Source organism: Pseudorasbora parva, chromosome 8 (genome assembly GCF_024679245.1).
Source record: "Pseudorasbora parva isolate DD20220531a chromosome 8, ASM2467924v1, whole genome shotgun sequence".
NCBI lineage: Eukaryota > Metazoa > Chordata > Actinopteri > Cypriniformes > Gobionidae > Pseudorasbora > Pseudorasbora parva.
The window spans coordinates 41,639,601-41,653,705 of record NC_090179.1 but is presented as its reverse complement, the minus strand read 5'-3'; the positions used below and the strand labels follow the sequence as shown (position 1 = coordinate 41,653,705).

General features: G+C 39.5%; 1 protein-coding gene across 3 annotated transcripts in view; it reads right to left on the bottom strand.

The window, feature by feature from the left end:
* Positions 1-14,105, bottom strand: part of slc8a2b (solute carrier family 8 member 2b) — a 158,430-nt gene that overhangs the window by 7,236 nt on the left and 137,089 nt on the right. For 2 of the 3 annotated variants that reach the window (XM_067451304.1, XM_067451305.1), the window contains exons 7-12: positions 12,736-13,112; positions 8,919-9,022; positions 5,541-5,558; positions 4,829-4,953; positions 1,318-1,417; positions 531-809 (exon numbers count right to left, since the gene is read on the bottom strand). In XM_067451304.1, coding sequence (XP_067307405.1) covers positions 531-809; positions 1,318-1,417; positions 4,829-4,953; positions 5,541-5,558; positions 8,919-9,022; positions 12,736-13,112 — 1,003 coding nt within the window. The remainder of the gene's footprint in view (positions 1-530; positions 810-1,317; positions 1,418-4,828; positions 4,954-5,540; positions 5,559-8,918; positions 9,023-12,735; positions 13,113-14,105) is intronic. The other variant, XM_067451306.1, reaches the window with a different exon arrangement.

Genomic DNA, 14,105 nt, shown 5'->3' with positions numbered 1-14,105 from the left:
AATACTTTTTTGCCCCACTGTAATGTACACTGATCCCAATAAGAATCTTTACACTTAAGCCAAAAGTAGAAAAAAAGGTATGTGCATTTTTCTTAACAATAAATTCCAGTTGCATTTATATTGTGTTAATTATGGAAGCTTGTTTCTGCCACGGAATAAAACAAATCAAATGATAATTGCAATTTTTTTCCTGACAACTGTATGATATGAACTCACAATTGTGAGTTATGAAGTCCAATTCTGAGGGGGGAAATCTCCTTTTCTCACATGTATATCTCACATTGTTATTTTTCTCGCATTGTTTATATTTCTGCAAGTTTATATGCAATTCTGAGAAAAAAAGTCAGAATTCCCAGATGTAAACTTGCAGTTGCGAGAAAAAAAGTTCTCCCCCAGTTACCTTTTTTGTTGTTGTTGCTGTTGTTCTGTTGGGGAAACAAGCTTCCATAGTGAATAAATTCAGTGACATTCAGACATTTAGGAGTGTGGTTGAAGTGCCCAAATACTGGATTAAATGTTCTCAAGCACACCTGGGATAGAAGTGCCCAGAGCCACGAACACCACTGCGGTGACGGTGTCCCGGAGGCCTACAGTGCAGCCGAAGTGCGAGGCCAGGTCTCCGATGACTGCAGTGAGGAGGCCAATTACAATGATGGACACCACAAAGCAGGCCCAGCCGTTCCAATATTCTGTGGGCGGAACGAATGCGAACAGAACCTTCCAGAACACCGTCAGGAAGTGCATGACGTAATCGCAGCAGGACGGCAGACGCTCCTCTCGACCCTCATCATCATCATCGTCTCCGTCACCTGAGGATGCCACACATAATGAGCAAATTTAACAAATTCTGGCCAATTTTACATGCACGATCATTAACGCATCAAACCACCAGATGGCAGTGTCACATCACTAACATACACCTCCATACACAAACAACCTTCCTTCCAAGTTTCATCATAAAAATATTGTATGCCTTCAAATAACAGTATGGACTATTTTTATAGTACTTTTATGATGCATTTTTAGTCATTATAAATAATTTCACATTGGACACTTTGCGCTATTACTTCATTTTTTGTTCCATGAAAGAAAGAAACTCCAACAGGTTTGTGAAGCAGATTTTTTTATTTTTTACAGAGCTTTTAAAAGGAGCTGCTTGAGAATGTAAGAGCCTCTTTCTGTGTTTTATTAAGTCTGAGAATCGAAGAGGGAATTACATTTTATACAGTGTGAGTCATACAATGTGTTCCCATTTTAAAAGGACATTCAACACACACTGAAGAAGAACACAGAGTTGTGTGAGACGGACAGACAGACCTGCACTGACGGTCACTGCATCCACAAACTGCTCTCGCCAAGAATGAGTGCCGATGACCAGCGCCAGGTTAGTCTTCTTGATCAGTTTATCAACGGTACTCTGAAACACAGCGACATTCAGACCGCAAGATAAAGTACATCATTCGGATTATTTAAGCAAGGTTGTTGACATGAAATTATTAAGGTGGCCCATATCAGACAATGCATCTGTATTTAAATGCTCATAAAAGTCCATGTATGCTTGACCCTTGTAGCCCCAGCAGTATCACACAAAGGATATATATACAGGGAGTGCAGAATTATTAGGCAAATGAGTATTTTGACCACATCATCCTCGTTATGCATGTTGTCTTACTCCAAGCTGTATAGGCTGGAAAGCCTACTACCAATTAAGCATATTAGGTGATGTGCATCTCTGTAATGAGAAGGGGTGTGGTCGAATGACATCAACACCCTATATCAGGTGTGCATAATTATTAGGCAACTTCCTTTCCTTTGGCAAAATGGGTCAAAAGAAGGACTTGACAGGCTCAGAAAAGTCAAAAATAGTGAGATATATTGCAGAGGGATGCAGCAGTCTTAAAATAGCCAAGCTTCTGAAGCGTGATCATCGAACAATCAAGCGTTTCATTCAAAATAGTCAACAGGGTCGCAAGAAGCGTGTGGAAAAACCAAGGCGCAAAATAACTGCTCGTGAACTGGGAAAAGTCAAGCGTGCAGCTGCCAAGATGCCACTTGCCACCAGTTTGGCCATATTTCAGAGCTGCAACATCACTGGAGTGCCCAAAAGCACAAGGTGTGCAATACTCAGAGACATGGCCAAGGTAAGAAAGGCAGAAAGTCGACCACCACTGAACAAGACACACAAGCTGAAACGTCAAGACTGGGCCAAGAAATATCTCAAGACTGATTTTTCTAAGGTTTTATGGACTGATGAAATGAGAGTGAGTCTTGATGGGCCAGATGGATGGGCCCGTGGCTGGATTTGTAAAGGGCAGAGAGCTCCAGTCCGACTCAGACGCCAGCAAGGTGGAGGTGGAGTACTGGTTTGGGCTGGTATCATCAAAGATGAGCTTGTGGGGCCTTTTCGGGTTGAGGATGGAGTCAAGCTCAACTCCCAGTCCTACTGCCAGTTTCTGGAAGACACCTTCTTCAAGCAGTGGTACAGGAAGAAGTCTGCATCCTTCAAGAAAAACATGATTTTCATGCAGGACAATGCTCCATCACACGCGTCCAAGTACTCCACAGCGTGGCTGGCAAGAAAGGGTATATAAGAAGAAAATCTAATGATATGGCCTCCTTGTTCACCTGATCTGAACCCCATTGAGAACCTGTGGTCCATCATCAAATGTGCGATTTACAAGGAGGGAAAACAGTACACCTCTCTGAACAGTGATTGGGAGGCTGTGGTTGCTGCTGCACGCAATGTTGATGGTGAACAGATCAAAACACTGACAGAATCCATGGATGGCAGGCTTTTGAGTGTCCTTGCAAAGAAAGGTGGCTATATTGGTCACTGATTTGTTTTTGTTTGGTTTTTGAATGTCAGAAATGTATATTTGTGAATGTTGAGATGTTATATTGGTTTCACTGGTAAAAATAAATAATTGAAATGGGTATAAATTAGTTTTTTGTTAAGTTGCCTAATAATTATGCACAGTAATAGTCACCTGCACACACAGATATCCCCCTAAAATAGCTAAAACTAAAAACTAAAACTTCCAAAAATATTCAGCTTTGATATTAATGAGTCTTTTGTGTTCTTTGAGAACATGGTTGTTGTTCAATAATAAAATTAATCCTCAAAAATACAACTTGCCTAATAATTCTGCACTCCCTGTATATATATATATATATATAATTTTAGATTGTATTCACTTGTTCTTGTTATCCTTTATTTGATTTACCCACTTCTCTTTTGTGGTCATGGTTACAAATGTCATTAGTTCGTTTAGTTCAGCTGTTTAACTTTAATTGACACGTGTGTCGGCATACTGAAGTTCAGCCTGTTCTTGTTTTTAGTGTCTGGTCTTGTTTGTGTTAGTGTATGCAACTTCCTTTTGTTCTGTTTTAGGCTGTGGATTACGATTAAAGACTCATGTTTGGACTTTATCTTTCATCATCACTTCATCACTGTGTGACACTTGCTGATAATATTATTATTTATAGTATTATTATATGTAACTTTCCTGTTTGAGAACAATAACATACATATTTGTATATAAATATATAAATATAAATATTTATATATAAATAATATTTTTTTATATAATTTATATAGTTTTATATAAAATAAAACAAAATATTAATATATGCATAAATATAATAATAATGTCAATAAATGCATATTTTTTCTTTCAGAATTATTATAAATACATACATGAATAATTAGTATTAGCAATAATAGTATATTGTCAGAATTGAAAATATCCCTTTCAATGTTATTCTTCCTGTTGACAAAAATGTATCCAAAAAAAGAAAAAGAAAGAAAAAGATGAAGAAAAATTTAAAACAGATCTGGACCACATTCAACTGTTTTCTCTCCAACACATGCACAATTCACTTTTCTAAAGCAATTGGGAACACTTTAAAAATCTCTTTTCGACTCTCTCTTCTGAAGAGCTGGCAATGAATTTCTTGATATTACTATCATGACAAACCTAATGAACCTGACAACTGTTCATTTAGCACCACTGATCTTATAAATAACATTGGAAAAAATATGAGTGTAATATTCATATCTTGAGAATTGAATCAACCCATTAAACGTTGCTGCTATCAACATGCATGAACAGAGCTGAAAAACATAATGCTTCTTTTCACCCAGGGTAATCATTTAGTGGAAGCTTCAAATTATTTTGTGATCAAGAGTTAGAATTGAAATTCATGCACGGCAAATATGAAGGAAAATAAAAATAAAAATCGAACCATCACGTGCAGGAATACATTGGGAATCTATTGGGAATTACAAACTATGAGCCACTATCACTGGTGGATGTGCATTTTTCATGCTGTATACCACATAACCTATATATAGACCTCTACTGTACATGAAGAACAGTTCAGCATGCATGATTTCACCATGTTTCATGTCAAGACCTTTCAAAAGGCTGAGGAACAGATGGAGTAAGACTGAAAAATGTCATCTTTATATATTATCTATTATATATCTATATAATCTATATATATTATCTATTATATATATATATATATATATATATATATATATATATATATATATAAAAAATACTTTTATAATAAAATAAAAATAATGCTTCCAGGCATGATACCATTACATAAATGAGCAGGACTCCTTGCTAAAATAAAATAAAATAAAATAAAATAAAATAAAATAAAATAAAATAAAATAAAATAAAATAAAATAAAATAAAATAAAATAAAATAAAATAAAATAAAATAAAATAAAATAAAATAAAATAAAATAAAATAAAATAAAATAAAATAAAATAATAAATAGACAGACTATTTCTAATGTTTTCGGATGTAATACCTTAAATTCATAGGACTCCTCGATCACCACCTCTAGCCGGCTGTGCTCCCCTAGCACAGGTTTGCCCATCTCCGCTATCTTCCTGGCCTCCTCCTCCTCCGTGCTCAACTGTGCCTCCGGATCCTCTGAAAGAGACACACGATAAAAGAAAAGAAACAGACAGAAGACAGAAAACAATGGATGAGATACAACAGGCAAGAAATAGAGGGCACACCCCTTCCCTGTCAATCAAAAACATAACAGCTCAATCAATCAATACGACACCATGACACACACACACACACACACACACACACACACACACACACACACACGCACACACACAAACGAAACAACACGGTTTGAAATCAGGCTTTGAGAGATGTTCTGAATGTGTGTGACTCCTCTGTGCCAGATTGTGGATTCTTAACATTAAACGCCCTTTACAACCAATTTTACTTCTGTAACAAACAAGTTTCAGAGTGAAAAAGATTCAGAGAGTAAACTTTGGGATTGTTCGGATTGTAAAAACTAGCATTGAGATATTTTTTCACTTTCTGTCTAATGTTTTGAACTCCTCTCTTTTAGCGGTCAGCACTGGATCCCTCTTTTCACACCATAATCCCAACCCTCATGGGTTTGGCAAGGCTTTAAGCCCATTTTTTCTTCTCTTCTGAGTGTGTAACATGAGGGTTAGTGTGGACACATGTCAGAGGTTGATCTGAAACCTTACCTTGGTTCAGCAGCAGGGCTGCGTGGTGTAAGGAGGGACAAGAGAGATGGAGTTAGTGCTGGAGATGAGTTTACTCCATTAATAAACACACACACACACACACACACACACACACACACATACATACACACACACACACACACACACACACACACACACACACACACACACACACACACACACACACACAGAGCATGCATCTACACACATCTCACAACCGTGGCTCTTTTCCAAACCCCACTGAGCTGCCTCTCTGAATACCAAAACAGCATCCTAACCACATGGCACCTCATAAGAAATTGATTTGAAATGCTCAGACAAATGCGAGCACTGCTCATATGATGCACGCTGAAACATGCTAACTAGTTGACTACAACAAAGCAAAGTCCCTTTGTATTATGTTGTGCAACCCCTCCGGTCCTACTCGCACTGCTCCGAGAGAGATTCAAGCCAGCTTCTCCAGCATGGAAGGAGGGCACGCTAATAAGGATGCTAAAGACCGCAGTCTCTTAAAGGGTTAGTTCACCCAAAAATTTAAATTCTGTAATTAATCACTTACCCTCATGCCGTTCCAGACCTGTAAGACCTCTGCTCGTCTTCGGAACACAAATGAAGATATTTTTGTTGAAATCTAATGGCTCAGAAAGGCCTTCATTGACACCAATGTCATTTCCTCTCCCAAGACCCATAAAGGCACTAAAGACGGCGTTACAAAGCCCATCTCACTACAGTGGCTGTACAATCATTTACAATCATTTATGACGAGAATAGTTTTTGTCTGAAAAAAACCACATGAAATAATGACTTATATAGTGATGGCCGATTTCAAAACACTGCTTTGTAAAGCTTCGAACCGTTATGAATCAGCGTATCGATTCATGATTCCGATCACGTAAAAACCACCAAACTGCTGAAATCACACGACTTTGGCGATCCGAACCACTGATTCGATACACTGATTCATAAAGTGGCGAGGCTTCAGGAGCAGGGTTTTAAAATTGGCCCCTATACAAGTTATTTTGTTGTTTTTTATGGACAAAAACATTCTTGTAGCTTCATAAAATGACTGTTGAGCCACTGTAGTGAGATGGACTTTTTAAAGTTCTTGAGAGAAGAAATGTCATTGTGGCCAATGGAGGCCACACTGTTCGGAAGATGAACGAAGGTCTTGTGGGTGTCGAACAACATGAGGGTAAGTAATTAATGACAATTTCATTTTTGGGTGAACTAACCCTTCAAGGCCAGGGGAGCGTGGTTTACATGCACAGGTCTTACTAGCTTGCTTCTGTTACACTCACCCCCATAAACCTCATTCCCATCCGGGTCACGGCACCAAATTAAACCCCTCTGGTCCTACCCACCCCACCCTGAACGCGACTCAATTCACCGTTTCGGCAGAGGAAGCAGGCAAGTTAACAAGGACACTAAAGACCGTAGCCGCTAGTGTCACTCACTGGCACGCCTCTTGAGGCCAGGGAACTAGCTTGCGTCTGTTACACTCACCCCCCTAAACCGCACTCCCATCAGGGTCACGGCACCAAATTCTTCTGATCCTATCAGACCCATTCCGAACAGGAGTTAAACCGATATTACATTTTTTTATTTGATCAATTTCCTATTGATACATTTTAATACTGAATAAAATAGTTATATTTAAATATTTTCTAAAATTATTTTATTACTTATAGTATATAATACAATATGAAATATATTAAACATGAGATTACACTATGAAATAAGATACATACAGTTACCTTCTGTATGTATCTTACAGTACAGTCACCTGTATGAAAAGTACAGTCACCTTTTCATAACAGCATTCTGTAATTTTCATATCTGTAAATGAACCCCCCAAAATTTTTCAAAAACAAGGCATCTTAACCCTTAAATGCATACATTGGGTCTTTAGCTAACCCGGGACGTCATTCACTATCCTCCTCCTCATTCATTTTTTTAAGTTTGACATCAACCTCCATCAATGCATTTTAAACAATATAACAATTAAAAAAAATATATATAATTAAATGCCTGCTTTTCCACTAGTTTTTTATCAAAATTGTATAGGGTCGCTAACGACGCGAGGTGTGTAAGATTGTAAGCTTTTTTTCCTCTACACAATTATAAATTAATCTATAATGACGAAATAAGTGCAATTCACCTTTCTTCCACAAGGTGACAATGTCTGATACACAATGAGGAAGTGTCGTTTCACTTGTAGTTACCTCACACAGAAAAAAACCCATAATAATCTGCAAAACTTGAAATGGCTCAGCGATTTACTGCAAGTACTGAACAACACATTCAAATATTAGTTTCACTTTCCCTTGATGATGGATCTAGTCAAGAAGCTGTCAGTGATCAAAATATTGATTTTGAAGATGTTAAAATTGAGATTTGAGAATATGTTGGAGATGGTGAATATGGGGCAGATGCTGAATGTACTGTGAAATGAGCTCTGACGAGGACAGTGATGATGGGATAAAACATCTGCTCAAACTGAACCCTTCCAAGCTCCAAAAGGGATTGAAATATGTTTTATTTTATTCTTCAGTAATTGTTATGCTAATATCAGGAGTTTTGTATTATCGCATAGGGTAGAGATCCATCTATGTTAGATATAGATCCTGGTTGCTAAAGACCCGAATATGTAAGAATGTTTAGCGAAACAGTCATGCATTTATGGGTTAAGCTTCGTTTCCACCAAAATTTCCCAGAACAATTCGTCCCAAGAACATATTTCCTGGGACCTGTTGCTGTCTGCGTTTCCATCAGGGTCTAAAGTACCTTGAAAATTACGCAAATTAGTCCAGGGATGTAGGACTGTGTGTGAACTTCCAGTTCCTGCTAGATTTCGTCCTCCACATAATAAGCTGATTAAAGCCTGAACCTTGTCATCGGCCCATCTGTCGTATTTTTTAAACTCCATTATTGATTTGAATGGCAAAGAACTCTTACTGCACACACTGCAAAAGACTATTAAAAATGGTGTTTGAAATTATATTCTGTGTGGAGTCAACCATTCAGCATGTTCAGCAGCCACCCCCGAAAGTTCCCGAATTTTAAAAATGTAGGCTATGAGCAGGGAAGTTTTCACTTAATTTAGACCCTGGTCCCTGCAGTTGAAACACACCAAGTACCACCTCATAGTTATTAGTTCCTAGGGAAAGTTTCTGTGATCCTGCAGCCCGTTTAGAAAAGCCTTCAAGTCTGGAGCGCACCTATGATGCCTAAATATGCCGTCTGTAGGCAGCTCATTAGGGCTGGGAGCGGATAAAACTGTATTGAAATCCACTTGAACCCGAATGTCAAATGAATGCCTAAAACCACTGTAAGAACTAATAGAGCTAATTTCTTGTTCTTGTATTGTGCAAAACACACCTGAGATTCCCCTCTTCAGCCAGCGAGGTTCCTCAAGTACAATGAAGAAATTCTCATGTTTCTCGTACTCTTCATCATCAATGATTCTCACCTGAAAGGTCTGACTGCAGACACACACACACAAACACACACACATAGACAAATAAACACAAGTAATTAGACAGTCAGGTGATGGCTTTGAACTCTCACATCGATTACTGCGACAAGTGATAGAAAGCTCTGTCTAAATAGGAAAATGGCAGCAAGCTGGAACTGCATAATGACACACACACATACACACATGTACACACGCGTGCACACACACACACATAAATACTTAATGCCATTCCTCTGGGTTCATGAACAGCGGCACTCGACCCCGACATGAAATCACATTAAACGAGCTGATGAATGATCAACACACACACACACACACACACACACACACACACACACACACACACACACACACACACACACACACACTTCATTGGATGTATACACATTTAAAACACTTCAGAATGCTGCATGCCAATATTTAACTACCCCCACACACACACTCAAAAAAATACACAAAAAAATAAAAAATAAATCCACAATGCTTTGTAGGGATGCTAAATTGTTGAGTGGTGTTGATTTACCACCAGCACCGACATGGACACAGGAAAATTGTAATGTTTAGTGCTCATCCATAATGTAGGACACTGTCACATTCATCCGGCATAGACTATAGACAGACAGAAACGTTGCATCCACTTACTGATCTTTCTGGCTCACGCATACTAAGCTAGCTCACTAAAGCTCATTCTCCAGGGATTTGAACAAGTCCTGGCAAACGTGAATACTGCCTCAAATCATGTGTCATGTTGAGGAGTTATTTTTACTTATTTTACAAAGTCATCAGACAGACACACCATTGCATCTGCTGGAATGAAAAACAGTTGAAGAAATCCCACCGAGGCTAATTGGAGGAGGACCTAGAGCGCAGGACTCTTCTCACTCGAGATACACCTTAGCAACTGTATCAACTCTCTAGTACCCAGCACACCCTAGCAACTGACTATCAATTATCTAGTACATAACACACCCTAGCAACTGACTATCAATTATCTAGTTCATAACACACCCTAGCAACTGACTATCAATTATCGCAACTGACTATCAATTATCTAGTACATAACACACCCTAGCAACTGACTATCAATTATCTAGTACATAACACACCCTAGCAACTGACTATAAATTATCTAGTACTTAACACACCCTAGCAACTGACTATCAATTATCTAGTACATAACACACCCTAGCAACTGCCTATCAATTATCTAGTACCCAGCACATCCAAGCAACTGACTATCAATTATCTCGTACATAAAACACCCTAGCAATTGACTATCAATTATCTAGTACATAACACACCCTAGCAACTGACTATAAATGATCTAGTAAATAACACACCCTAGCAACTGACTAACAATTCTCCAGTACCCAGCACATCCTAGCAACTGACTATCAATTATCTAGTACTCAGCACACCCTAGCAACTGTCTATTAACTATCTAGTATCCAGCACACCCTAGCAACTGTCTATCAACTCTCTTGTACCCAGCACATCCTAGCAACTGTCTATCAACTATCTAGTATCCAGCACACCCTAGCAACTGTCTGTCAACTCTCTAGTATTCAGTACCCCCTAGCAACTGTCTGTCAACTCTCTAGTACCCAGCACACCCTAGCAGCTGACTATCAACTCTCTAGTAATCACCCAGGGGTGTGTTTCCCAAAAGCATTGTTAGCCAACTATGGTTGCAAGTTCTGTCATTATCAGCATAGTTCAACCAGTTGGTGTTTCCCGAAACCATCGTTCCAGCGAACTTTCGCAATCTTGTGTGGTTGCAACGACAGCTCTCGACCTGTGGTTAGAAGCATAGCTTCTTGTTTGCATGACATGAGGACTTAATAAATCATTATCTTGAGTAAAATAAGCAAGCTGACATTTAGTACGGTTTCGGGAAACAGTCATGACTAGCTAGTGGATTTCTCCAATAATGCAACGTACTATGGTAGTTAAGCAGTGAGTTAGGTCATTGTACGGGAAACACACCCTACCACACCCTAGCTACTGCCTAACAACTCTTGAAGTAAGCAATCAGAACACTCTAGTAACCACCCAGAACACCCTAGAAGCTGTATATCAACTCTCCTATAACAACTCAGAACTACCTAGCAACTGCCTAGCAATTCTCTAATAACCACTAACAACACCATAGCGACTGTCCACCAACACACTAGTAATCACTCAAAACACGTAATGTAAGCAACTACCCAAAATATCCTGGAAAATGCCTAGCAATTCTCTAGTAACCAGTAAGATCACCCTAGCAACTGCTTATCTGCTTCCTAGTAACCACCCAGAACCCCCTAGCAACTTATCCACAACTTTTAGTAAGGAATTTGAACAACCTAGCAACCCCCCAGAACACCCTAGCAACTACCTATCAACCCTCTGGTAACCGCTCAGAACACCCTAGCAACTACCTATCAACCCTCTGGTAACCACTCAGAACACTCTAGCAACTGCTTATAAACTTCCTAGTAACAACTCAGAACCCCTAGCAACTCTCTGGTAATCACTCAGAACACCATAACAACTGCCTAGCAACACACTAGTAACCACTCAGGACACCTGCTCCTTTAGCGCAGAATTTAAAAATTCTATTAAATTCAGAACTACTCAGAATATTCCGGAAAATGCCTAGAAAATGCAATTCTTTAGTAACCAGCAAGATCCTCCAAGCAACTGCTTATCTTCTTGCTAGTGACCACTCAAAACCCCCTAGCAACTCTTTAGTTACCACTAAGAACCAAACGCGACCTCCCGCGAACTCTTTTGAAGCCAATGCGGAAGTAATGTAAACTGCAATTCCTAAACTGGCCACTAGGGACATGCTTCAAAAGGGAGCAGAATCTCATTGAGCCCCATGTTAAAATTCTCAACTTTACAGCAGAAAAAGACACGTTTACAGCCTGGTACAAATTGTGGTTTTGGCCAATTAGGCTAATTTTGACCTTCATGACAACTGTGAGGGGGGTGAATTTTTTTTATAACTCATTCGTTTACGTTACATAAAGTCTTAAAGTTTTGCATAATTAAGGGCGTGGTTACTTTGAGTGACAGGTAGATAGCCATTTATCCGCCGTCTATAGTCATTGCGTCACCTAGGCTCCGCACACATCCCGCCCTTTTGCTCATTTTCTCTCGCGATGACTCGCTTGCAAGATGGCAACGCCCAGCTCGCCCCTACTTTAAGCTTCAGACCGGCTTATCGGAATCCTATAGGTGACGTCACGGACACTACATCCATTTTTTTTTACAGCCTATGCTAAGAACACCAAAGCATCTGCGTAGCAACACACTATCAACCACCCAGAACAACCTAGCAAGTCTAACAATTAACCATTAAGAACACCCTTTCAGCTGCTGAGCAACTCAATATTAACCACTCAGAACACCCTAGCAACTCTTTAGTTACCACTAAGAAGAACACCATAGCAACTGCTTAGCAACACACTAGGAACCACACAGAATATCCAGGAAACTGACTAGCACCTGCCTCCTAAATAATAACCATTAAAAACACCCTAGCAACTCTTTATCAACTGTCTATTGCCCACTAAAATCTCCAGGAAACCAGAACACCCTTGCAACTGCCTAACAACTCCCTAGTAACAACTTAAAAAACCCTAGAAACTACATAGGCATTCCCTAGCAACCACCCAGAACAGTCAAACACAGCTAAATCAGATTTCTTTTGTCTTTTCACAGAAGCACACTCACGTTGTCTGGTCGTTGGCGAATTCCAGTTCTCCGTGTGTGTCCTCGTAGTCGACCCCTCCTCCTTGGGCTGTTCCGGGCTCTGTGTGGTATGGAATGATCACGGTTCCACGGGCGCCGGAGTTCCGGACCACCGTCACCTCCATGGTACCCACGCTCTCGCTCACTCGCGCCAGGCGGTCGGTAAAAGTGAAGATCCCTGCGTGGTCGTCGTCCAGGATGGTGACCGTAGACATTAGGGGTTCCACCAGCCGGGCCTTGGGAGCCTGATCCATGTCGTCACTCTCAAACATACCCTCCGCATCACCGACACGCAGATTCAGCAAACGCACAAAGAAATGTTCATCTTCCTCAAAGATGTCATCGTCGATGATGCCCACCTAGAAGGAGACATACAGATTTCAATAAACTTTCAGTGAAGTGGTATTACTTCAGTACAGCTCAGAACATGCACCTTGGACAAGTACATTAGTGACTTAACACTCATCACACTTGGATTTGTAGAGCTTTGGCTTTTCTGATCGATGCATCAGTCATTCTGAATCCTCTTTCTGTTTTTTTGGCGATGAGACTGTCAATCATTGTCAACCAATGACAGACACTACAGCCCTGTTGCCATGGACACACAGCCCTATCCATCTCAGCAGAGTGGACGCTTGTCTAAAAGGAAGTGTACTACATGAAAGATAAAGAGGCTTGCGGAATAAAGCATTTCCCTTGAGACTCACCTGTTCATTAAATATTCTTGTAAATTGATGTACAATAATCAGTACTAGACTAAACCTTTTGGTCTAAGATTTGGCTAACCCAAAATGTATTTTATGAACATGTTCTAAGAAAACTTAGAAAGTAACGTGAACTGCAATGTTTATGCAAAAACTGTTTTCATAATCAATCATTGGTATAACTTCTGAATATTTAGATCCTTGAGACTATCCCAGCTGAGTATCTAGACAAGCTGGGACCGGCTAAGTCCCTCTACTAGTTTCTTCTGGACCAAACTTTATGTTTTGTACATGTTCTTAGAAAACATACGTTAGAAACCTATAATACCGCAAAGTTCGGTCAAATACATTTCATGATTAATTATTGGTGACACTTCCTAATATTCGGATACTTGAGACCATCCCAACTGATTAACCATCTGGACAAGCTGGGACCAGCTAATGACCACAAATGATCAGTTTGGACAAGATATAAACCATGTTAAACTATCTACCAGTTTCTGCTGGGCAAAACTTTATGTTGTGGACATGTTCTTAGAAAACATATGTAGAAAGAAAAGCATTGTACCGCAAAGTTCATGCTAAGACTTTTCATGATAGTTCAGAATATTCAGATACTTGAGACCATCCCAAATTATTAACCATCTA